Source organism: Anolis carolinensis, chromosome 2, assembly GCF_035594765.1.
Source record: "Anolis carolinensis isolate JA03-04 chromosome 2, rAnoCar3.1.pri, whole genome shotgun sequence".
NCBI lineage: Eukaryota > Metazoa > Chordata > Lepidosauria > Squamata > Dactyloidae > Anolis > Anolis carolinensis.
Window position 1 is genome coordinate 303,059,665 of NC_085842.1, and position 25,903 is coordinate 303,085,567.

Consider the following 25,903-nt stretch of genomic DNA (forward strand, 5'->3'; position numbering starts at 1 on the left):
CACACTATTTGTTGGAGCAAAGATGACCTCATTTTCTAACAGAATCGAGTGTTATTAACATCTTGCTTTCTCAGGCCTAAGTTATCATCTTACCATCTTTGGCATTGAATGTTTGCCTTTTTTCCCCCCTATGTGTAAACCACCCTGAGTCCCTTCTGGGAGAGAGAGCAGTCCAGAAATAAAGTTTTGTTGTTATTATATTACCATCCTGATTTAAGTTAAGAACCCTAAGAAATAGAGAACCACATATCCTTCCTTCTTCTGTTGGAAGGGCTAAAGCTACAGAAGCACAAAATGTGAAATCAAGAGTCTTTAGTTTGCCCTTCAACAGTCAGAATTGCTGGCATACAAGCACAACACAATAGATAAGCAGTAACACAAGTCATTTGATCAGAGCTCTTCACTGAACAGCTTCCTCACTCATCTCCAGAGGATGGGTGTGCCATGTAAATATTCACATGTAGCCCCCACTTTGGGTGGTGGCGGGGTTCAAAATTTGCAAATAATCAAAACTGGGAGTGTGAAATTTGAGAAACTGGAAGGGCCAACTATATAATGCTAATTTCTAGATTTGCTTCAATACATATAGATTAGTACATACAATTTTTGTGCAAATCTTTGTCCTTTTCAAAGACATGTTTCTTCTTTTCAGCAATGATCAGACATGGATCAGTGCATGGATTCAGTTTGGTCAGTTCCCTTCAGCAATCCGGCTTGTTCGGCTGGTCGTAACAGTAAGAGCTCTGCCACCTTGGGTTTTTTTTGGCGAAAAAGGGCTACATGGCAGCTAGTCATGGCATCACATGGTGCACAAAGAGGCTGCCATTACAGGCGTCCAAACCAACATCCAAAATGAATCCGTGCACAAGCCTAATATATATATGAATGAGAAAACTAGGACATGGAACCTAAATTTACACACAAAATTAATGTATATTTTATATACAGCTTATACAGACATCTTGAAGATAACTTTATAAATATTTTTAATAATTTTGTATATGAAACAAAGTTTGTGTACATTAAACCATCAGAAGTTAAAGATATCACTATCTCAGCCACCCATGATGCCTGTTTTTAAATATTTGGGGTTTTGGAATTCCAGATAGGAATTCTGTATCCTAACATGATAGACCCCTCTCATTGACATACTGTCTCCTCGCACTTTATTTTCCCTCCTACCTATCCTACCCCAAACTATCTCAGGTAACGCTTCAACACTTGCCCAGGCACTTTATTAATGGTCTTGAAACTATGCACTTTTTGACTTGACCCCCCCCCCCCAATTTCATTTTTTTATTATTATCTTTCCCCTTACCTCGTCACTACATTATATTGTATTTTGTGTTTTAATTTGTTTTTATACCTGAATGTTATGATGATACTGTTTTTAGTTATTTATATTGGTTTTAACTTGTCACATTTTGTTTCTGTTTTGGGCTTGGCCCCATGTTAGCCACCCCGAGTCCCTTCGGGGAGATGGTGGCGGGATAGAAAAATAAATTATTATTATTATTATTATTATTATTATTATTATTATTATTATTATTATCCTAATTGCAGTTTACCAATAATGCTAAAAGTATTTATTATTGCTGTTTGTAGCAATAAACTCTGGTGTAGAATATAATGTGATATCCTACTATTAAGAGAATATCAGCTTTACAAAAAATTAATATACATTTAATTATATGCACATATGTTAGAGCAACAACAGCAGTTACAATTAGTTATACAAGTGGAAAAGCATAACCTGCATTTTTATGTATGAATAAGAGGAACAAATCAACTTACAGCATCTGTGACATCTATCTCGTACACTTTCTTAAATGTCTCCCGCTCAAAAAAGAGTAGTTTTCCATTACCATGCCCTTTCTTAACAGAAGTACCAGTTACAAGCAATTTATCATCTGGGCTGAAACAGCAGTCAGTCCTGTTGAAAACAAAATGAAGGACAAGCTAAGTATATTACTGGAAATCCTATTTATGAATTATGAAAAAATTGTGTTAGATTCTTAACTGTATGTGACAACTAAAAGTACAGCCATGTTCAAAATAACTAAACCTGGCAAAATTGAGCTGTCTGGCCGGATTTTCAGAAATGGAAGAAAAAAAACGGTCTTGATCATGCCCCCTATGATTTTCTCATAAATCAAAGTTGTACAAGACTGAAACAGCTTTATAAAGGATCACCATCGTCATCACTGTCTTTATTTATATCCCATCTTTTTCCTAGTTTGGGACTCAAGATGGCTTTCATCAAATTTTTTAAAATAATAGTTTAAAATCTGCAAATTGCAAAAGTTAAGAAGTGATTAGGCTGAAAAATGTTTAAAAACTATTTAAAAACTCAAACCATATTTAAAAGACACTAAAGAAAATAACCTTATTACAACACGATCTTATTGTCAACTGTCACTTGATAGTACGAACCATTTTTGTCATGCACGTACATTTGCATTGGTTGACTGGGATTAATTCTCAAGTATCCATAGGATTGCAGTTTCAGACAACTTTTCACTATTCTTTGCTGATTTCTTTTAGAACCCCAATTATAGTGTGATTTTATTCACCCTTAAATATTTGATCTACTTACATAGGGAAGAAACTAGGTAGACCAGCCACAGAATTAAGAGGTGTTTTAAACTTTCTCATGTCCCATGTTTTTAAGGTATCATCACCTATGGAAAAAAAGAAAAAAGATCTTATGAAAGAATGACAAATACTGTACTCTTTTACTATAATTCTTTAAAGGGAAATGCAGACATTTTCCTTGTATTTACTACTCATTTTAGATTTCCTCTTGTAAAGAATGCTTTGATTTCCTGCCACAGGGTCTCTCTAAATGGCTGGACAGTTGAATGCCATTTATTCTGAGGTCACCTGGCTAAGAATGCAAGAAAAGATTATACTTGCAATCTAGGAATTCTGAGAGGGCTGCAACTCTTCAAGCACAACTGAATTTATTACATTTTCTGAAGGCAGATAGAGTAAAAGTTCCAACATTTCTCTGGGATACTCTATACAAATCAGCGCGATAAAACAATTGGAATATCACCAAAGACAGAGTGATCCAAGATACTATATCCCTTACAATGTTTTCCTTCTAAGATAGATGACAGAGTTGTCTAACCAGAAGGCATGATGTTAGGTGGTCTTCAAAAACGGAGCTAACCTGGATGAAGGACCTGTAGATGTGAAAAGTCACACAGACTCTTCCTAAGAATCAGCATAGGTCAGACCTCATCAGCCTTAGAGGAATGCATGCACGGAATGAACCCTCAACCAAGATCAATCCTACCTTCTCAATAAACAGAGCCCAAATTGGTGTTAGAAACCTTCTTTGGTAAGATAGGATCAAATAGTGATTCTCAAGTTCCAGAACTGATGTGGGGGAGGGAAGAAAGCAGGCGAAAGAGCAAAGGTTCTCCATACCACAGAATGGACAAAGCAAATACAGGTAGTCTCCAAGATATGAACATGATAGGTTCTGTAGCTTTGTTCTTAAGTTGAGTTTGTTTTTAAGTTAGAATAGGTACATTTTTAAATATATCTTTTTTAGCTTTGGATAGCACAAGGAAGGGTTAACACCCCTGTGGTGTTTGTTTTGCTATCTGTGCCCCTGTTCAGAAAATTTCACCTCACTTTCTGTCCCTTTGATAATTGGATTTTGAAAAATTTGGCTAAGTAATTCAATTTCTACATTTATGCAGAATATGAAATGTATTTGGCAATTTTTCAATATCCTTCAAAGTAACAAATCCCAATCAAGGCTTCTTTGGCCTTGATGGTTGAGGCCTTGGCATGATCATCCCTTTGGAGGATTGATGGGATAAAGGAGAGAGCAATTCAGTCAGATGCCTGTTAGTAATGTTTAAAAAATATGTTAGGAAAATCTTCTTTGTACTGCATCACAACTCATTGCAGGTCAAAATAATGGTCTGAAAGCCCATGATAAATGCTACTTTACTCATTCACACTATGAAAAGTAATCTCAAATGGGAATGTAAACTAGTTTCTTACTGCTGTAGGTTGTTAGTAGTAGTAGTAGTAGTAGTAGTAGTAACAATAGTAATTTTATTTACATTATTATTATTATTATTATTATTGATATATATGTCACTTTTTCTCTTAGTCACACATTATTAATGTTATAGCAAGATGGTATACACATAAAGTATGCTCACACAAAGTACATTATACAGTGCAGTTAATAAAATATGTTTGTAGTAAAAAAAATACAATGGGTAAGATGTTCTGGAGAGGTTTGTGCTTGTAGGTGTTTGTACCACATCATGATAATTAGCTGGACGGACAGGTTGCTTACCTGTAACCGTGTTTCTTCGAGTGTACTCTGTGAATTCACACTAATGGAGAAGGCTGCGCCTGCGCAGGCTCCAACGGATACTCTTCCAAGCTAAAGTTTGAAATTTGGCGGTAACCCCGCCCCTCTTCCCGGAGGGTATAAAGGGCGCCCTCCGCGCCCGCTCTCCAGTTCCTACGCCGCAAAGGCAGCGAGAAAGGGAGAGGTTTGCATGTGGGGAAGGAAGGGCGGGATTGTGTGAATTCACAGAGTACACTCGAAGAAACACGGTTACAGGTAAGCAACCTGTCCTTTTTCTTCGTGTACTCTGTGAATGCACACTAATGGAGACTAGCAAGCTGAGGTATAGGTAGGTGGGATAGCAAACCCGATAACCAGTCTAGTGTCCAAACAACACATTTATTGAGCACAAGGTGCAAAAACAGGCAAATGCATCGGTCAAAGAAGCGATGCAATAGCATATAGTGCAAAAAAACCGATCCTTGTTGTTAGGATCCAGAACACAATCATAACATTGTAAGTGGGCAATAGTCTGTAAGAAAATACAGAGGTAGGCATAAACTCATTCTCTGAAAACAGAGGGAGAAGTATTCAAAAGAAAAATACATTTCAGTGCAGTGGGTAAGTATAGTACACAAGCACTATGTTAAATAAACCCTGAGCACATCGATTACAAACGGGGTGGATGACAACGGTCAGCCTGTAAGAAGGATAAACCCGAAAACTGGGTTTGAGTAAGGCAACAACATTAGGTAAGGCAGGAGGAAAGGACGGACCTGGCAAAAGCCGAGTCCTTGAGGTTCTTTGAGTCCATCCTGTAGTGTGAAACAAAGGTGGATGGGGTGGACCAGATAGCCGCTCGACAGATGGAGTCGAGAGGGACGCCCCTCAGGAAGGCCGTAGAGGTGGAAAGGCCCCTCGTAGATCTAGGGCGGATCGAAGAGGGGGGTTGGCGTTTGGCTAGCTGATAAGCGAGCTCGATGGTCTGAGCAATCCAGTGTGAGAGTCTTTGGGAAGAAAGTGGTTCGCCCAGTTTATGTGTAGCGTAAGCCACAAACAGTCTAGGTGACTTACGTATGTCCTTAGTCCTGTCCTTGTAGAAAAGGAGGGCTCTCCTGACATCGAGGAGATGGAGTTTCCGTTCTAGAGAAGAAGAAGGATTAGGGAAGAAAGCAGGAAGTATTATGTCCTGGTTCAGGTGAAAAGCAGAGACCACCTTAGGTAGGAAGGTGATGTCCGGGCGAAGGACAGCCCTGTCGTGGTGGAAACGGAGATAGGGTTCGTCCACCTGGAGAGCAGCCAGTTCCGAAGGCCTGCGCGCAGAGGTGATAGCGATGAGGAAGGCAGTCTTCCAAGAGAGAAGGTGAAGGTCTGCAGAGGCCATAGGTTCGAAGGGAGCTGAAGCTAGTTGAGAAAGGACGAGTTCGAGGCTCCATCCGGGAGTCGGAGGTTGAACTGGAGGATGCAAGTTGTTGTAACCCCGAAGGAAGGTCTTAATGAGGTTGTTAGAAAAGAGAGAGGGTTGTCCCTGACGTTGGAAATGCCAGGAGAGAGCAGCGAGATAGGATTTTATCGAGGCCAGAGAAAGTTGACGATCCGCAAGGGAAAGTAGAAAGTCCATGACCAGCGGGATCGAAGTAGAGGCGGGATCGACGCGTCGGTCCCGAAGGAAAGTTTGGAATTTTGCCAGCTTGTAAGCATAGGCCTTCGATGTGGCCGGTTTGTGAGCGGCGCGAAGGATCGCCTGCAGGTCTGGGTGGAGAGAATTTAAGGAAGTATCCTCCAGGCAGTCAGGTGTAGGGACGGGACGTCGGGGTGGAGGACCTGTCCCTTCTGTGAAGATAGTAGATGAGGGAGAGTTGGGAGAGTGCGGGGAGGATCCGCACACATCCGGAGTAGCGTGGGATACCACGGCTGGCGTGGCCATGCAGGGGCGATCAGGATGGCCGATGTCGGTGTTAGATAGAGTCTCTCTATCACTCTCGAGATGAGAGGGAAGGGAGGAAAAAGATAGACGGGTTCGAGAGTCCAGTCGAGGAGAAACGCGTCTCCGAGACAGCCCGGAGTCAAGTCTGGAGGTAGTCTCGCTCCGAAGCGAGGAAGTTGAGCGTTCGAGGGGGAGGCAAAAAGGTCCAGAGCTGGCCAGCCCCAATCGTCGAAGACGGATTTCAGGATCTCGGGATCGAGACGCCACTCGTGGGGGGAGGTCGTTATTCTGCTTAGAGAGTCTGCTAGAGTGTTTTGAGCCCCCGGAAGGTGAACTGCCGACAGAGTTATGTGTCTCGCTATGCACCATAGCCAAATGTCCATCGAGAGAGCCATGAGTTTTCTCGAGCCCGTACCCCCTTGTTTGTTGATGTAGTACATGGCTACTACGTTGTCCGTTTGGATTAGAACAGACTTGTGGGGAAGAAAGCGAGCAAACGCCCGGAGGGCTTTGAAGATTGATAATAGTTCTAGAAAGTTTATGTGGTGAGACCTTTCTTGGGTGGACCACAGGTCCCTGACGGTGAGGTACGACATGTGGGCTCCCCACGCAAAATTGGAGGCGTCGGTCGTGATGGTGACTGACGGTAGGGAGGGATGGAAGGGAAGTCCCACACAAACGTTCGCTGGGTCCTGCCACCAACGAAGGGAGAGGCGAACGTGGTTCGGTATCGTGAGAAACATCGAGCTCGGATGCCGATGGGGTTTGAAAGAGTCTATAAACCATCTTTGGAGAGGTCTGAGACGTAATCTGGCGAAAGGGGTAACCATGACCGTGGAGGCCATGTGACCCAGAAGAACTTGGACCGCGTGGGCTCGGATCCTGCGGTTGCGGAGGAGGAGAGAAAGGTGCTGTTGAAGGGCTAGGAACCTGTCCTTCGGTAGGGAGGCGGTTTCCGTGATGGAGTTGAAGAGAGCTCCAATGAAACGGATCTCTGTGGTTGGGAGGAGTTGAGACTTTGAGACATTCAACTGAAGGCCCAGCCGTTGCAGGAGAGAAAGAGTCTGTGAGACATGGTTTTGAAGGGATGAGGGGTCGGACGCGACAATCATCCAATCGTCCAGATAAGGAAAGACCATAATGCCCTGTTTCCTGAGGTGCGCTGCCACCACGGCGACCACCTTTGTAAAGACCCTTGGGGCCGTGACAAGGCCGAAAGGGAGAACTGTGAACTGGTAAGAGTGTCCCAGGAGCTTGAAGGAAAGGAAGCGTCTGTGGGATCGACGCACCGAGACGTGGAAATACGCGTCGCATAAGTCTATAGAGGCGAAGTAGTCTCCGGGTCGGAGCATCGGGAGGATAGAGGCCACTGAAACCATTCGAAATTTTGAAGGCAGAATGAAGAGGTTTAGAGCCCGTAGGTCGAGGATAGGCCGAAGACCTCCGCCCCGCTTGGGAACCGTAAAGTATCTCGAGAAGAAACCTCGAGTGTCCTGCTCGGAAGGAGAAGGCTGGATTGCGCCCTTCGCCAGAAGGGAGTCGACCTCGGCGCATATTTCCGGTGAAGGGTCGGTGTGGAGGATGTGACCCGTGGGTGGCAAGGTTTCGAATTCCAAGGCATAGCCGTCTCTGACAATGCGAAGAACCCAGGCATCTGAGGTGATAGACTCCCATTCGCGGTAGAAAGGAGCTAGGCGGTCGAGAAAAGAACAGAGAGGAAGGATCTGGTCGGGGCCTAGGAACGGCATGGTAGTGGCAGTAGTAGTGGAGATAGAAAGATCCCCGAGAGAGTGGGCGTCAGGCCCGACGTTGGGGTTGTGGCATAGCTGCAGGACCTTTGCCCCGACCTTTCGGGACCTGGTGCTGGCGGCGAGGTTGTTGCTGATGACTGTGGTGACTCGAGCTCGACGAGCGTCGAAACGGCTGGTGACGAAAAGGCTGAGGGTAGCGACGGTACCGTTGCGGGAACCATCGGGTCCGCTGAGCCTGAGGTTGATCGGTCCCGCACTTTGTTGCGAGAATCTTGAAGTCGTGATTGGACTTAAGTTTGTCATCAGTGCCAGAATTGAAAAGGCCTTGGGTGTCGAAAGGAAGGTCTTCGATCACTTGTCGAGAGGAAGAAGAGAGTCCTGAGGACCGAAGCCATGCATGTCGTCTGATCGCGACCGCGTGGGCAATCATTTTTCCGGCGGTATCACCGGTATGCTTAGCCATTTGAATTTGGTGGTGTGCGAGAGAGTCCGCCTCCTGTTGGAGGGTCGAAAGGACTGACCGGTCTTCGTCAGAAAGCTTGGCGAAGAAAGGTTGGGCTTTCTCCCAGAGGATCTGTTGATAAGCGCCCATGCAGGCCCCATAGTTTGCCATACGGCAAAGGAGGAGAGCACCGGAGTACAGCTTGCGGCCTACCGCATCGAAGCGTTTGCCCTCTCTGTCGGCAGGGGAGTTGGAGTGTCGACCCGACGATTGGGAGGCCTTTACCACCATGGAGTTTGGGTCAGGGTGATGCTTGAGCCATTCCAAGGCTTCGTCATCGGTTCGGTACCAGGCCTCTATTTTCTTAGAGATTGGAGGTATCGAAGATGGAGTCTTCCAAGATGCCTGGATGACGTCCAGGAGGTATGGAAGAAAAGGCAGCAAGGTGGCTGGCGGGGCTTGGGCTTGAACCCTCTTGAAAACGGGGTCGGTAACAGCCTTTGAAGTTTGTTTAATTTCCATCCCCAGAGCGTCTGCCATTCTGACCATCTGGTCGGAGAAAGCCCGAATATTATCCGTCGGGGAAGGTGGGTCGACCTCATAGGCGTCGTGAGGCGGGGAGAGGTCGAGACCGAGAGAAACAACGGAGGCGGAGAGTATCGACTCGGGGCGTTCGATATCGGGGTCATCCTCCTCGGGCCCTTGAGGGGACCGGGGAGGAGAAACAAGCACAGAGTCCTGATGAGGTATAACCTCAGGAGCAGGGAGAGCCGGCTGTGGAAGAACGCCCTTGGACGCGGAGGCCTGGGCGGCGCGGGCTAAGCGCGTCATCTGTCTACCCCTCTCAGGTGTTTGAGCCGGGGGAAAGAGCTCTTGTCGAGCCGGAAGACGAGATGGTGCCGGCTGGGGAGCCTTAATAACTGTCCTGACCGACCGGTCGGGGGAGGCTTGAGCGTCCACATCCGAGGACTGACCATGAGGAGAGGAAGAGGAGCGGAGGCGTTGTGCTGGTTGGATAGGAGAGGATCTCCTAGAGGAAGGCCCAGAGGAGGGGACGTCCTTCTTCGAAGACGCTGAGGAGGACGACCTCTGGATCATTCGTTTCTTTGCTGGGGGTTGTTTCGACGCGACCCTCAGCGATTTTCCCGGCGTCGGGGGAATCGGGCACACAGCTGCCGAGTCAAATTGAGCCCGTCTGGATTCCTCCTGAGCCCTCTTGAAGGCAATCTTCATGGCAGAAGAAGATGGCGGCGAAGCCAGGCGGGATCGAGTGGAAATGGCCGAAGCCACCGAACTCGAAGTTGATGAAGGGCCCATCTTGCCCGACCGGGTGGATACCGTAGCAGTGGTCACCGTGCAGGGCGGTTTGGTCGGTCGCGGTCTCGAGGTTTTCGAGGTTTTAGATGATACCGACGGAGCAGGCCTGGACGCCATCGAGGCTGAGGTGGAAGTGGAAGCCTCAGGAGCAAGAGTTTTTTCGTAAAGAGCTGCACGGAGTCTCGCAGCTCTATTTCTTCTGGCCTGAGCTGTAAAGGCCAGGCAAAAACGGCAGGTACCGACGACGTGGCTTTCGCCAAGGCAGAAAAGGCACTTAGTGTGGCCGTCGGAATCTGGAATCTTAGCGGCACACTGAGTGCACCGTTTAAAACGCGTGGCTGACATAAGAACGAAGAGTCCGAAGTGAGCTTTGCGGCGGAAAAAAAGGAACTGGAGAGCGGGCGCGGAGGGCGCCCTTTATACCCTCTGGGAAGAGGGGCGGGGTTACCGCCAAATTTCAAACTTTAGCTTGGAAGAGTATCCGTTGGAGCCTGCGCAGGCGCAGCATTCTCCATTAGTGTGCATTCACAGAGTACACGAAGAAAAAACACAATTTCTGCCATCACATCGGACATAAAGCTATCACAGACACAACTATTTATTTTCACATAAAGTGACAAGAGAATTTAATTGCTTAAATTCCCACCATGTCATCAGAAGCACAGGACATCTCTCACAGTTAATTAAATCCCATTTTTATGATCGTTTGTATATAACTGAATAATCTTTCATTACTATAACAAAAAACTGTATTCAAAGATGCTTTTTAAGAATGATTTGCAAGGTCAGAAGGAGATCTTTAAACATCATTTTCTTGTATTTCTATCAAGTTCCAAGCTTACTCTCAATGGAAATGAAACTGGGAACACACATAAGCAATTTGTCTGTAGATTTTTCTCCTGTGGGCCTGCAGCTGAGCTATCTTAGTTCTCTCACATCCAACAAGCAAACAGCACCAAAGATCAAGGGACAGAATTGGAATTTCACTGGAAGTTTGTATTCCCCCAAATATAATCTCCTTTTTGATCCCTTGCATTTGCGCAGGTGTGCTAATCTTAGACTGACTGTTGACTACACATCTGCTCTTACTGGTAAAGGTCCAGACTAAAACTTAAATTACATAAAGCACAAATAGTCACTCTTTATAATACATTAAGATGCCTAAAATTAAGCTAATATCAGACCTACCCCTCCCCTCAAAATATTATACTTAGGAAAGCAACTTCAGAATTTGAACATTAAATACCAAGTATCAAAATGATTTCATACGAAAGTATGACATGTGGGTTAGGCACTAATTTATTTATGAACAACCACCTGGCTACCTGTGACATTCTGGGGATGGGTTAACGAAAAGTGAAATCAACAGAGAGGAAAGAAAGAAATCACAATTATATAGAAACTACAAATGCAAAATTTGAAAAATGCCTATAAACAAATTAATGACTATGAATTTAAGTGAATTTATATCATTATCTTATAAAAATCTGATTTATTACACAGCTGCCAGCTATATCTACTATTCTATACTGTGATTATTCTACATGCTTCTACATTATAGCCAAAGTATGTGTTCGAAGAAAGCAAAATTACTGTTGAAAATGGCAGTCTGGCTTCAGCTGCCAAATCCCACAGTTCAATTTTGCTCATGTTGTGGTGACATTTCCTTGGACTCCCACCAAACAGTGCTGTAGAATATCAGTGAGCTGAATAAAATGCAGACTTGGGAAAGAACTTGACATGGGGCTGTCAGTTTGGATAATATGACTATTTTTGACAATATGTACTAGAATCACAATTAGAGGATGGCATAGCTGAGTACCACTATTGAACTTTGGAACCTCCTGGATTACAGCCACCATTTTCTCCTTGTCTGTTAGTCTTCCCTTTCTTAGCAAAACATCCAATGGAACTTGTGCCTTGTGCTCTTTGTTGTGCAGATGGGACCCAGAGCAATTGAAGAAGCAGTGGTAACGCAGATGTTGACTCACAAAGTGAGTAAGTTTTGGCTTTGGCAGGCCAAAATTTGGAGCTGGTATCAATTCTATTTTGTGAGTTCAGCACAAACTTCAGTACAAGTTGTACCCAACACTATATATGGAAAGAAATCTGGTTACTTACCTCCCCGACTGGCAAGAATTGTACCATCATAGGAAAATGTCAAGCATGAAGTGTCACTGCCTGGAGCATGTGCATGCCTGCAGTGGAACTTGGTATGAACCTGTTTGTGTAGAAAATGAAATATTTAAAAGCTTTGCTACTTTTAGATTGTACCCACCTGGTTCCCTTAGAACATCAAATGAGTTTTATTGCATTTCTTGAATTTAAAAAAGCCAGCAAAGCAATTTAAAACTTAAGTGATGGAGAGAGCACAGGCACAGCTGATGTCTATCTCTTTTTTATTCAACACCTTTTATGTACTCTTACAGTTTAAGTGTATTTTGGAGGCAAAAGACTTGTAATACTTCCAAACATGTCATTCTACAGTCCAGAAAAATAATGCAAGTAAGTAATACTAATATTCAAATAGCATCCCCCCCTTTCATGTAAGTTAAAGACAAGTATGCATGACTAAAGAATAAAAATACTTTATCAGGGACAGTATTCCCATTCTTCCTACAGGAGGTTTATAGGATTTAAGATGACAAAATATATCATCTGTCTTTTGGACGCAGCCTGAAAGGAAGAAAACCCGGGGAAGTTTGTATGCCAAACTAAGAAATGCCAAAATGAACTGGGTTGAATATTTAGGACTGAACTGAACTGAAGGCTTAGAACTGAAATATTTTTCATTTTGAATGTCATTTGACCAAGGTGAAATACAATGGGACCTCAGTATCCTTGCGGGTTTAGTTCCAGGATCACCTGTGGATATCACCATCTGTGGATGGCATAGTAAAATGGCATCCCTTAAATAAACACTTACCCCAAAGTATCAAAATAAATTATATGTATAAGTCATGTATAAATTGACCTTATTTATAATTTGAATGCAGAATTTGGGGTCAAAATTACAGATTAAGACTAGAGTCATACAGAGGAAAAAGCACCAATGCCACCTTGGGGGGGATAGCCACCCCCAAGGTGGCACTGTCATTCTCTGCTCTCTGCAATGAGAAGCACTTCAGTTTTTGCATTTATTGTTGTTGCTAGAAGTACTTTAAATAATTCCACTCCCTATGTCTTGCATTTACCTATTCTGCTCATAGCATATCCCTTACATTACCCCCAAAAGAAAAAAGGTACTGTTATATTACCTTGGTGGAAGCCACAAGCAGGCACTAGAGAGTGAAGGGTAGTCCATTCTACTGGGGGAAGGGGGTTGAAGGAGTTAAACCATTTCCTCCTGTTTTCCAGTTATTCCCCCAATCCATGTCCCCGTCGTAGAAACAACCATGATTTCTTATACGTGGGGGGAGGGGGGGAAATAACCACCAAAATTGGGAAATGTTTTTTTCTCCTTCAGTTCCCCCTCCTCATAAAATTACTATCCTTCTCTGTCTAGGCTCCCTTTGGAGTCCGCCCGGAAAATGGAACAGTACCGAAAAAAGTTTATGTAATGCAAAACATTTCTAACAAGAAAGAAAAGGCTGTCAGTGTGTGTGTGCGTATCCTTCAAGTGTACACAATCCCAGGTTCAATTCCTCTTTTCTTCATATAAAGCTAGGCCTGAAACTCTACAGCTGGTTATACACAATATTGAACTTCGTGGGACAATAATCTGAGTTGATAAGGATCTGTGTGTGTTCCTAAGTAAGAATATCCCAGGTTTCATTCCTTTAATCTCTGGGCTTCCATTTAACTTTTTATCATAATTATTCACACAATTGGAACCCTAGTGTGGAGTGTTAATTAACTGGATCATCTTTAACAGTCATAAAAGAACACTGGTTACCTGATTAGACCAAACTTTTCCAGTAAAAGAATCAACTACAACAATCTACTTCTTGAAATAACTGTAAACATTGTAAAAACAGGTTAATATAGATGTATTGTACTTCCATGGGAAACATACTAAGTTGGGGTGAGGTAGGTAGAGGTCATAGAAATAAACAACCGCCAGCTGATGATATCCACATAAGAGATATCAAAAAAAAAGAGGTTATACTGCCTCACAAATTCACCATTTTGTGAGATCTTATTCAGTTAAAAAAACTCTTAACTATTCAAAGTCAAGCAGTTAAAATCGCTTTCTGAGAACATGTTCTTGAACAGCAATGAGAAATATCACCATTGCAGTTTTTAAAAAGTTGTTTGAAATATCTGGACATCTTCTAAAGGCTTTATATCTGAAAATGATAGTGCAAGTTGGCCAACAAGAAATAGCTAACATCATTAATTAAAAATCTCTGTCTGGAAAGCATTCAACTGGCCTTCCTTTATTTTTACATTGTATATACTAAAACATATGAAGTAGGAAGCTCTTACTATTTTCTCCTTAAATTATAGCTTTAATCCCCAATGCCAAATTAACCTTACACTTGGCTAAGGCTGTAAGAATATCAGTCCTAATACTATATTTTAGTGCTTTATACAAAATGTGATTGCTTCTCTAGTTAAAAACCAAGCTTTACTATATCAATGGACAAATACTACACAAATTAACACAGTATACACTGGGTGCTTAGTTAACAACTTTCCATATTTTACGATGAGGAGTTTTAACAAACTTGAAGAGAATTATGAGATGGTTACACATTCCTGATTTTTTAGCTAGATAAAACAGACAACAAGTTTACTGAATAGTTACACAAACATCCACACACTCAGGTACAAAACAACCAATGGTAAAATATCATTCCCATTTGACATAGATATAATGCTGTACAGTTCTTACAACATGGTTATGACCGTCTTTCATGAAGGTTGCCCACTTCTTTGCCAACACAGACAAGTCCCCTTGAACTTCATCGTGGTTAGTAATTGTGTCAATCATGTTTAATGCTACAAGAATGTACTTGTAACCCAGATGTGAAACCATTAAATGGTTACAAATCCTGATTTGTAAACCCTGATTAGAATTAACAAGGATTAACAATGCAGAAAGAAAGTAACCAGGATTAAGTTGTATAAGACAGAGGGTGAAAGGGAACTTGTGATCACAACTCATCCATTTCTACTCCTTTATCCCACAATATCTGCTGTAAACACTCATTTTGCTGCTCTCCTTCAATATTTGTCCTCCAGATCGCACCGCCACTTTATGACTCTGTCCTCTGTGGCTTTTACTCCTACTTCCTTTTCACCTCGAGTTTTAATCTAGTGTTCATGTGGCCCGCCCTTGGTTTTATTGTTCTTTTGATCTTGTTTAATGTAGTGTATATTTTCTTTTATTGTGTTGTTTAATGTGCTATGATTTGTTGTTCTATTATATTTTGTTATATTGTATTGTTCTGGGCATGGCCCCATGTAAGCCGCCCCGAGTCCCCGTTGGGGAGATGGTGGCGGGGTATAAATAAAGTTTATTTTTATTATTATTATTATTACAGACTTTTCTCCTTATCATAAATTTTAGTTTGCAACTAAATGCAACATATTCCTTTGGGAATGATTAAAAAAATTAAAAGTGACAATTAAAACACGTACAATACTCAATATAGCATAAATTGATTCTGAGATAGCGCAAGCAAATTGTAGTGAGCAATCTCATATCAATGAGACCTTCCTGAAATGGTGTGTGGGTAATTAGGAATAAAAATCCCTTAAGGCTCATATATTCGGGCTATATTCCTGAGATGGTTTTTCTGACATATGGAATTTACATGTTCATGAGAAGACTCTTTGCTGCATACTATTTTATGAGGCACCTCTAAGCAGAAGTCAAATGGGCAATAGATGAAGTCTCTTCATTAGCAACCCTAAAAAAGCAGGACAAAATGACCCCTCAGATAAGCAGATAAGTCATTAAAGTTATTAGGAAAAAAATGCAAATTTGTATGCAAATGTGGAAAATCTTACAGAAGTTTTTAAAGCCTTCAATATCCAATAGGTTTGAAGTTAGAACTGAAAGATTCAGACAAAGATGAGTTGCATCCTATACCCTAAACATAGATTCGCAGCTATACTAAATTAGGCAAGCATGGACTATATATACACCATTATGTCTAACTGTATCTAAGGAAAAAATTACTTAGTTCAGAAAGTTCGTTGTTCCATGGATATATCTGGTTTCAGTCTGCGTAGCCTCACTACAAGTCAAATGATAAATAAAAGACAGCTGGAAAATGCTCCACGTTTTCACCAGCCTCTCTGCCTAATATCAACATCTGCTGAAAACAAACTTTGTGTAGTAAAAACATCATAGGGAAAAACTGGTTCTCCTTTCCCTTTGTTTTTTAATTTTATTTAGCTAAAAGGAGATATTATAACATGGTTATGGGAAATACAACACACACATATTGCTACTGTGTTTTGATGAGTTGAATAAATAGACTGAGAACATTCAGAAACAATTCACTATTCAGCTTACAGGTAATTGATTATTTCTGCAGCACCATCATTTGTCTGCCTTCTGTGTGGCACCACTAGTTTTTTAATCACAGTTTTGCCATAATTGGGTTCATATCTTTACATGACAGAACTCAAGAAGATCAATACAGTTCTCCTCCATCATCTTTTTGTTGTTGTTATTGCTTCCACTGATCTAGAGTTTCCTTTCTCCCAGATTCCAGGGGGAGGGAATTTAAAGTGAAAGCACTGCCTTGAGTTTTTTTTTTAAAAAGAAAAGAAACGGTGGTGGTAGCCTCTGTTTGCTGGTGACTCTCCAAGCAGTCTATCTAGCTATCTCTTCTATTTCTCCTGCCTTTTCTCACACCATGCCAGCATTGAAGCTCAGTGGAACGCTGATGCCAGAGAAGTTGCTGAATATGGTATTACAAAGTCTTTCTTAGTGGCTTTTTCTATATTACCACTCACTGTCACAGTCCCCTCAACACTTGGCAAAACACTTTTTCTTTGCCTTCTCCCATCTTTCCCAAAATTAATTTTATTTCTTTGAACTAAAACTTGTACATGTTTTTACAATAATTCTTGCAATAGAGCTGGAGGGGGATCAACTTTTTTCTGTTCCATGCAATTAAATAATTGGAGAAATATTTTCTGATTTGTTGGCCCTTGTACTTTTTATTTGAATGACATGTTCTACGATGATGACCATACTCTCCAACATCTCAAGTACACTTCTTAATTATATCACTATAATTAAGCCTTCTCTCATATTACCAGAAGTGTGCTTAAATCTCAGGCCTCAGGGTATTCTTCACTGGGCAACAACAATAATAATATAATAATAATAAAACTTTATTTATACCCCGCTACAATCTCCCCAACGGGGACTCGGGGTGGCTTACATGGGGCCATGCCCAGAACCATACAATATAACAAAATATAAAACAACACATCATAACACAATTTAACAATACAATAAATAATAACATACATTACAACCCAAAATTCAGAAAAAGCACTAAAAACCAGGGCGGGCCACATGAACACTAAGTTAAAACTCGGTGAGAAAGGCATATGAATAAAACCACGGGGAGCAGGGACATAAAATAGTGGAACAGTCTAAAGGATAGATATCCCAGGGGAATAACCGAAGAAAGATATGACAGTTACTCTCCAAAGGCACACCGGAAGACCCATGTTTTTAAGTCTTTCTTAAAGGCTAGCAAAGTGGGGTTTGGAGGCAGTGACTTGCCCAAGTAACTTGTTAGCCAGTGAATTTCATGGGGAGATGAACCTGGATCTTTAAATCTTAGTCAGGCATCACATTGACTCTCCAGCTAATTCTTGGATTCTCCTTGTTTTACCATAATGATACATTCTGCAGATGTATATATTGGATCAAGCTACAAACAGTCTTATGATCTTCCTTATGACCAACAAGAAAATGAACTGACAACAAAAAGCAGATTTTTCCAGCCTATAGATTTAGCTGAATGACAACACCCACCACACAAGAAAAATAGTTATTTTGGCTACAGTTGATGGGAAATGTAGTCCAACACATCTAGGGATGTTAGGATCAGGAAAACATGATTAAAGCCATATCAGTGTAGTCTCTTGTAAATCCAATTTAACATCTCTACTTGTTTGTTTTCTGGTTTCATTCAAGTCTGGGTTAGCTATAAAACCACTCTAAATAATTTGAACCACACACACTAAATAAATTCAAAGGACTCCTTAAAACAAACATAGTCCCTACAGCTCTATCAAAATACCGTAAGTGTTGTTATTTCAAAGATAACCAATCTTTATTGAGTACTGTTAGCAGCAAGTCTGGAATCTGTATTGTGCATTCCACCTCTGCTCGCAGGGAATGTTTTTCATTATCATGTGAAAAAACAACAGAGTGTGAACTCAAAACTGTTATCAACAGTCCAAACACAAACAAGATTATTCAGCTCTCAAGATCCTACATACCACATACCAGATTGAATTTAGTTATTTGCTGATTTACAAACACCTCTTTTTTGTTGTTGAGCTTTGCCATGTTTTGTGCCTCCTCCCAGATACAATATGCTTTCAAATTCAGAGGTGGTGTTTTAAAAAATAGGGCCAATTAATACTTTTTTGTTGTCTTTGGTGAATATCACTCTTTTGTCTTCACTTTCCTTTTGTTGTCTTTGGAAAGCATTCCGCTTTTGTCTTCACTTCTCTTTATAATTGCTACAAGCTGAACAATGCAATAACAGTACATTAAAGGATCATGAGTTCACCAGGAAAGATTTTGAAATTTTTATTTGCTAATATCACAATTGCAATCATTATCTCCTGAAGTGCAAGTTGGCTAATGAGTTGCCCTCTGTGGTCAGAGAGATGCCAACTTCCTCCAGTTTAGCTCATCTCTAGATGTTTTGGACTATAACACCCAACAACCCCAGTCAAGATGGCTAAAATGTTAGGTGATAGGGGTTGTAGTCCAAATGACTTATTCACTGGGACTTTTGAGAAGTGTGGCCCTCCAGATTGGAAGGTACAGACCCTGCTTGTCTGTGTTGGAGAGGTTATCTATGACTGGAACTAAGGAATAGTGTGTATCTCTTAAGGATAGCATGTTCTCTCACAACCTTAAAAGAGTCTACTGATTGAGTTATTTTCATTAGGGATGTCAGAGCTTCAGAACTGCCTCTTGTCACTGGATTGGTTAATACAAACAGTTGGATAGCACCTTAATATAAACTGTTTATTATATAACAAAGAATGCATTTAGAAACTGAACAGTGCCCCCTTTTCACCTTAAACAGAGGGAGGAGCATCTGACAATTCTATGGTAAAACTTTCAGACTAGAATTTGGGAAGTACTAGCTAGAACAGATGTATACAGGGAGGGATGTTAATATTTGCTTTTGGCATGCTACATACAATTTTTCAGGTTCTGCAGTAGAGGTCTGGCACGCATACCTCTGGAAGAAGAAGTGTGGGATACTTATGGATATGGAAACTTTACCTTGGGCTTGCAGGGAAAATATTCTATCTATTTGGATGCCTTTCATCTTATATTTACTCAAGAAATTTCCAGATGTAGCTACTCTTCAAAGGCTCAGATGAAATCATTACTTTGACATAGGAATTAAGGCAAAAAGGGTGCTTTTCTTCGTTTTTCATTTTGTGGACAATTTCCACTCCAAATAATATTTCTATCATTAAACAAAATAGCAACACAAGAAAAAAAAAGCCTATGAAAGTAACTGAAGGACTGTTCGGACGGGTTTTGCATTGTTTCTGTGTGGCTAAGAGTCTGGCCTGTCCAAGGTCTTCCAGTGGGTTTCTACAGTTGGGTAGAGATTCAAAGACTGGTCTCCCAGAACCAAAGTCTAAAAATCAAACCACTACCATCATCCTGACTTTAGAAAAATATAGAAAAGCCAGAATCTTTATCTCTGATGCATGACTACTTTACGATCTTTCCTTTTTCTAGTTTTAAAAAATTTAGGCTATGCATTTACTACCATAAATGCGCTGTTCCGTGTCATCAGAGGGTTGTTAACTCCCACCAATCAAGGTGGGAGCCCTGATAACTCGGCAGCCCGCTGTGAAGCATTTGCTCGGTTCTTTGCGGACAAAGTCGCTCTGATCCGTTCCGACTTTGACACCATATTAACGGCAGTCTCTGAGGATGTAACGAGTGCACCTGCTTGTCCAGTTTTGTTGGATTCATTTCAATTGGTTGAGCTCGAGGATGTGGACAAGATCCTTGGAGAGGCGAGACCGACCACATGCATCCTGGACCCCTGCCCATCCTGGCTGGTGAGAGAAGCCAGGGGGGGTTTGGCCGAGTGGGTGAAGGTGGTGGTGAATGCCTGCCTTCGGGAGGGCAAGTTTCCAGAGAGCCTAAAAATGGCTGTGATCAAGCCGCTGTTGAAAAAGCCATCACTGGATCCCACTCAATTCGGAAACTTTCGGCCTATTTCCAATCTCCCCTATTTGGGCAAGGTCTTGGAACATGTGGTTGCTTCGCAGCTCCAGGGATTCTTGGTGGACACTGATTTTCTGGATCCGGCACAGTCTGGCTTCAGGCCGTGTCAGGACCCAGGCTACAGAGCACCAATAACCATGCACAGAGGCCAGATTCTATCTAATATCTTTATTAAAGGAATATATAAAGTCAATAAAAACAAGTGAAGAATATAGTTCAGAAGTAGACCTTTCAGGAAAGGTCAAATATAGTCCAGGAAAACAATGTCCAATATGTGATATTAGAGTCCAAAGTTATAATCCAATAACCGAAACACACACTTTGCCAAGCAAAGTGTGGGGAAATGACAGGGTCCTTTAGTCCAATGGAGCTTGACAACAAGGCTGGAAGCAAACTAGATTCTTGGCAAACAAGGCTTGATACGTGGCAACAAGAGGCAAGAAGCAAGAACGAGGTCTGTGGCAAGATCCGGGGACAAGGCAGGCTTGGAACTAGAACAAGGTCCGTGGCAAGGTCCTGGAAACAGGGAACTGGAGTAGCGTAGTCCACACACGATCTCACTCCCGAAGCTGATGAATTGATTCCGCAAGGATTTCCTTGCGGGTAAACACCTATATAGAATCTTGTTTTCCCGCCAAGGAACACTTTCCCTGGGGAACAAGAAGCGAAACCCATACTGTGTCCAGATGCATGACTCCTTAAGATTTCCCAAGGGAAACAGGCTTAATCAGCTAATTGTCTGGCAGCGATTCTGGCGCTTCGGCGATTCGCCTCCCTAGCGCCTCTATCTCGATTATAATTATCCCGGCGAGAGAACGGGGGAGATTTCTGCTCAAGGCTTGTTTGGCTGACTTCTTGTGGGCAAACATCTTGCAGGTGCAAGGGCTCCAATTCTGGCTGAAACGGTGGGAAACCCAAGTTTTCCTCTTTGTCTGCCACAATAATACTAGGAAGGGGACTACATGGCCCATGAGACATCACAGGCCAGGACATGGTACTGAGACAGCCTTGGTCGCCTTAGTCGATGATCTTCGCCGGGAACTGGACAGGGGGAGTGTGTCCCTGCTGGTTCTGGTGGACCTCTCAGCGGCCTTCGATACCGTCGATCACGGTATCCTTCTGGGACGCCTCGCGGGAATGGGACTTGGAGGTACTGTTTTGCAGTGGCTCCACTCATTCCTGGAGGGTCGGTCCCAGATGGTGTCATTGGGGGATGCCTGCTCGGCCCCACAACCGTTGACTTGTGGGGTCCCGCAGGGCTCTGTGTTATCTCCCATGTTGTTTAACATCTACATGAAGTCGCTGGGAGAGATCATCAGGAGTTTCGGGGTCCGGTGTCATCTGTACGCAGATGATGTCCAGCTCTGTCACTCCTTCCCACCTGTCACTAAGGAGGCCGTCCAGGTCCTGAACCGGTGTCTGGCCGCTGTGTCGGACTGGATGAGGGCCAACAAATTGAAATTGAATCCAGACAAGACAGAGGTCCTCCTGGTCAGTCGGAAGGCCGAACACGGTACTGGGTTACAGCCTGTGCTGGATGGGGTCACACTCCCCCTGAAGGCGCAGGTGCGCAGTCTGGGGGTGATCCTAGACTCATCGTTGAGCCTGGAACCCCAGGCCTCAGAGGTGGCTAGGGGAGCCTTCACACAATTAAAACTTGTGCGCCAGCTGCGACCGTACCTTGGGAAGCCGGACTTGGCCACGGTGGTGCACGCCCTTGTTACATCCCGTTTAGACTACTGCAACGCACTCTACGTGGGGCTGCCTTTGAAGACTGTTCGGAAGCTTCAATTAGTCCAACGGGAGGCTGCCAGATTAATAACTGGAGCGGCGTTCAGGGAGCATACTACTCCTCTGTTACGCCAGCTCCACTGGCTGCCAATTAGCTACCGAGCACAATTCAAGGTGCTGGCTTTAGCCTATAAAGCTCTAAACGGTTCCGGCCCAGCTTTTCTGTCCGAACGTGTCTCCCGCTACGACCCACCTCGAAGCTTAAGATCGTCAGATGAGGCCCTGCTCGCGGTCCCGTCAGCCTCGCAGGTGCGGCTGGCGGGGACGAGAGACAGAGCCTTTTCAGTGGTGGCTCCCCGCCTATGGAACGCCCTCCCCATTGAAGTCAGGCAGGCTCCCTCCCTCCTGTCTTTCCGAAAGAGGACAAAAATGTGGTTATGGGACCAGGCATTTGAGCATGAGTAGCAGCAAAAGTGAGATAAGAATATATGACCTACTGACAGACCCCACATGAACATGGAAAGCGCCTTAAATGTATATTTAAATGTATAATTATGTATATTTTAATGGATATTCTTAATTTTATTGTAATTTTTAATCTTGATGGATTTTTAAATTTGATGACAACTGTTTTTAATGTGTATGTTTATATTGTAAGCCGCCCTGAGTCCCCTGATGGGTGAGAAGGGCGGGGTAGAAGTGATGTAATAAATAAATAAATAAATATATGCCATAAGTTGACCTCATGTATATGTTGAGGACAGGTCTGGGGGTCTAAATTATGGATTTTGATATGATCCCTGGATAAGTTGAGGCCATTCCATAAAGGGGGAAGGACCAGCACCACTTTAGGGAGCCAGTCACTCTTGACTGCCAACGCTGCCACATTTTTTCCACCTAGACATTCAAAAAGGCCAGAAGCAGTACCTCAGTGGAGAAAGTAATGGTGGTTGGTGCTTAAAATGTTTATAGACTGACACATGAGTATATACAGGAATTCAAAGGGAGAAACTGTGTGACTCTACAGATGTTATCTGACTGCAACAGAGTATTCCTGACCATTGGATATCTAGATTGGGGCTGATGGGATGTATGGTCCAACAATATCTAGAGGACTGGATTTTGTCCGCTCTGTTTAACTGCTTAATGTCTTGTTTGCTTTTTAAAAAATGTTAGGTTTATATGATATTGTTCAGTATGCTAAATTATGCTTATTTGGGAAGGTAATTTATCCTGAAAGCCAACTGAAAAACCCATAAAATAAAATAATTTAATTGTGATTTTTATTAGTAATATTAAACTAGGAAGGAAAATGCAGTATATACTTTCACCAATAAATGAATAAGATGGTCCTAATTATTTTAATGGGATAACTACATTTCCCCATTATTTGTAGGAAAGCAACTTGCCACCCCTGACTGGATAGATGTGATTTTCCATTCCTAACTCTATATGCCGGATCACTATGTTCAGATTCTGAAAAATGAAGCTAGTGTGAAATGTTTCCCTGCCCCAAAACAAATTTAGACAGTAAATTGTTAAAGATACCAGAAGTTCCTTCACAGTGTGGTTTTCTGGTTTGGCAAAAATAATTTGTACAAACAATATAAAAATCAAATAACTTAGTGCGGTCATCTCAGCCAAACCAACTTTTTTACCACACTTGAGAAAAGAGGGGGTAGATGAGTGAGAAGAGTTTCACTGGTATAAATATTCAGCCACAAGTCCACAAAGATGTTAGTTCAGCTACATCCCAACTTATTTTGATTGTCAGCTTTTTATCTGTGTTGTTATTGCCACTATAAACCTTGTAAAACTTCTTAATGGCATGGCAGTTTCAGAAGTTATTATAAATATAAACTTGTTCCAACAGAATAATAATTTTTTCAGAGGCTGGTTTTCATCACCTGTGGGGCTGTTGATGTAAGTGTAGACAGCATTCAAATATGAAATCTCCTAGTGCAGAGTTTAACAACAACACTCCTCATACTCTGCTTATTCAGGTCATTTTCCTTATGAACCTCTGTGTGCTTGTTTTTTTTAAAAAAAATGGCATAATACATTGCTCTGCATGCATACTTTTTCAGGTGTTTATGAACATCCCTTTGAATTTCTGTGACATATATTTTGTGTAAACCAGCTGCTCAGCCAGAACATCAGCTGATGGTTTGGCTGCAACTAGAAACAGACTGTAAATATTTTTGTCTATAATTCTCATAATCTGTGACTATTGATCATGCTGGCTACATCTTCTGTTAGCTGAAGAAAGGGGTTATTCTTTCTCTATTCTATTGTGAGTTTTAATTCTAAAGGTATCTTAAACCAGTGCATTTTTGCTATCACTCTATATATGTTTATGAAATCAGAAACAGCATCAGCATATATTTTATATGAAATAAAACCCACGTTAGGAAGCATAATTTACTGTTTTGATTTATATTGTAAGCTTCTTTGAGTCCCATTCAGAAGAAAAGTTGAATATAAACTAAATAAATTAAGTTTTAAAAAAAACAATTTTCTATCTCTTGGGATTCTGTATGAAACTATTTCCCAATCACAATTATTTTAAAATTTATTGATTGCTTTCTATGGGCAAGAACCTTGATGGAAAACATCAAGAAAAGCAAAATAGTTGCAAAATCTGGAAATGACATCCTAAAACAATAGATGTGCCCTTCTATACTTCTAAAAATGCTTACAACTAGAAATAGATCCTTTGAGTGTCAGTTTCAGTTGGAATGTCACTCATTGGCTAAAAACACCAGAAGGTGGAAATGAGCAAATTTCTCACAGAACCACTAAGCAGAGCAGTATTTGCACATTTATTCTGCAATCATGGATTCTACAGAGGCTAGAGATTTAATGTATTTAAAATGACAACTAGAAAATAAATATGCACTGAGCAGCATGGCTGATATACCAGTCAATGGGGCAACAAGGCACCCTCACCCTGACGAATTTGTCAGATCACAAAGTAATTCACATTTTTGCAGTTTATCTATTAAAATGACCACTTACATTCATATTCCTGTCCCAGATCTGGATGGAACCATCTTGGCTTCCTGCTGCAATGAGTTTTCCATCTCTGCTGTATGTGCAGCTTGTAGGTATCACCCGTTTACCTTGAGCTGACCGTGGTTTAAACACACCTTTGTGTTTCTTGTCATTGGTGACATCCCAGGTTCTCACAGTCCTAGCAAGACCGAATGGAAATAACAGTTTTAGAAAATGTTTAAAACGGATGAAATGAAAACCCAGTCACAACTATGTATTAATTTATTCCATTAATCCTCTAGACCCCCAAGATTACCCCAAATAGACAAAAGAAAAAAAGAAATAATCCTTTAAAAATGCAGATGGAAATGACATCAAGTAATTTCAGGCACACTGGAATGTGCTCCTGAAGCCCGCCAAAGAGACGCAGGGGAAAAAACCTGTCCCTGCCGTATTTGCAGTTGCCTTCCCCTTGTAGACAACCACTATATCACATTGTACCAATGATAGGACTGTAAATAAAGTACCTGAAAGGATCACATAGCCAGACATATAAAATACACCATAGTTGATAATAACGACATATCTCCCATTTCTCAAAAACAGAAGTAGGGATATTTGGATTGTGTTTATGCTATCCACACTTTCACAAATATTACACACCATTTGCTACCATTCACTCCTTTTACACACTGCTGGTGATTGTTCTTGTGGAATTCTATATAGCAGGGAAGGAGAACCTCTGGTCTCTTAGCTGTTTTAAACTCCTAGAAGCCACAACCAGCACAGCCAACCATAACGGATTATGGGAGCAGTGGCCCCAAACATTTTGAGAGCCAAAGTCCTCGCTGCTGCATAATTTAACATGTAATCACCTGTCCTGCAACTGCCACTGTTGTAAAACTGGCAGTTATTGTTTTGTAAAACTTCAGAATGTGTTACAGAACACTTAATATCACCATGGAGTAGACCTACATATAAACAGATGTAACTAAAA

The 25,903-nt window shown here is 42.0% G+C and overlaps 1 protein-coding gene across 8 annotated transcripts in view; it reads right to left on the reverse strand.

Annotated features, from left to right (window-relative positions):
• The window catches only part of wdr70 (WD repeat domain 70), a 218,253-nt gene that overhangs the window by 109,799 nt on the left and 82,551 nt on the right, over positions 1-25,903 (reverse strand). For all 8 annotated transcript variants that reach the window (XR_010003615.1, XR_010003614.1, XR_010003613.1 and 5 more), the window contains exons 10-13: positions 24,931-25,105; positions 11,883-11,982; positions 2,597-2,681; positions 1,795-1,933 (exon numbers count right to left, since the gene is read on the reverse strand). Coding sequence is in view for 5 of the 8 variants with exons in the window: in XM_008116097.3 (XP_008114304.1) it covers positions 1,795-1,933; positions 2,597-2,681; positions 11,883-11,982; positions 24,931-25,105 (499 nt within the window). In the remaining 3 variants the exon portion in view is untranslated. The remainder of the gene's footprint in view (positions 1-1,794; positions 1,934-2,596; positions 2,682-11,882; positions 11,983-24,930; positions 25,106-25,903) is intronic.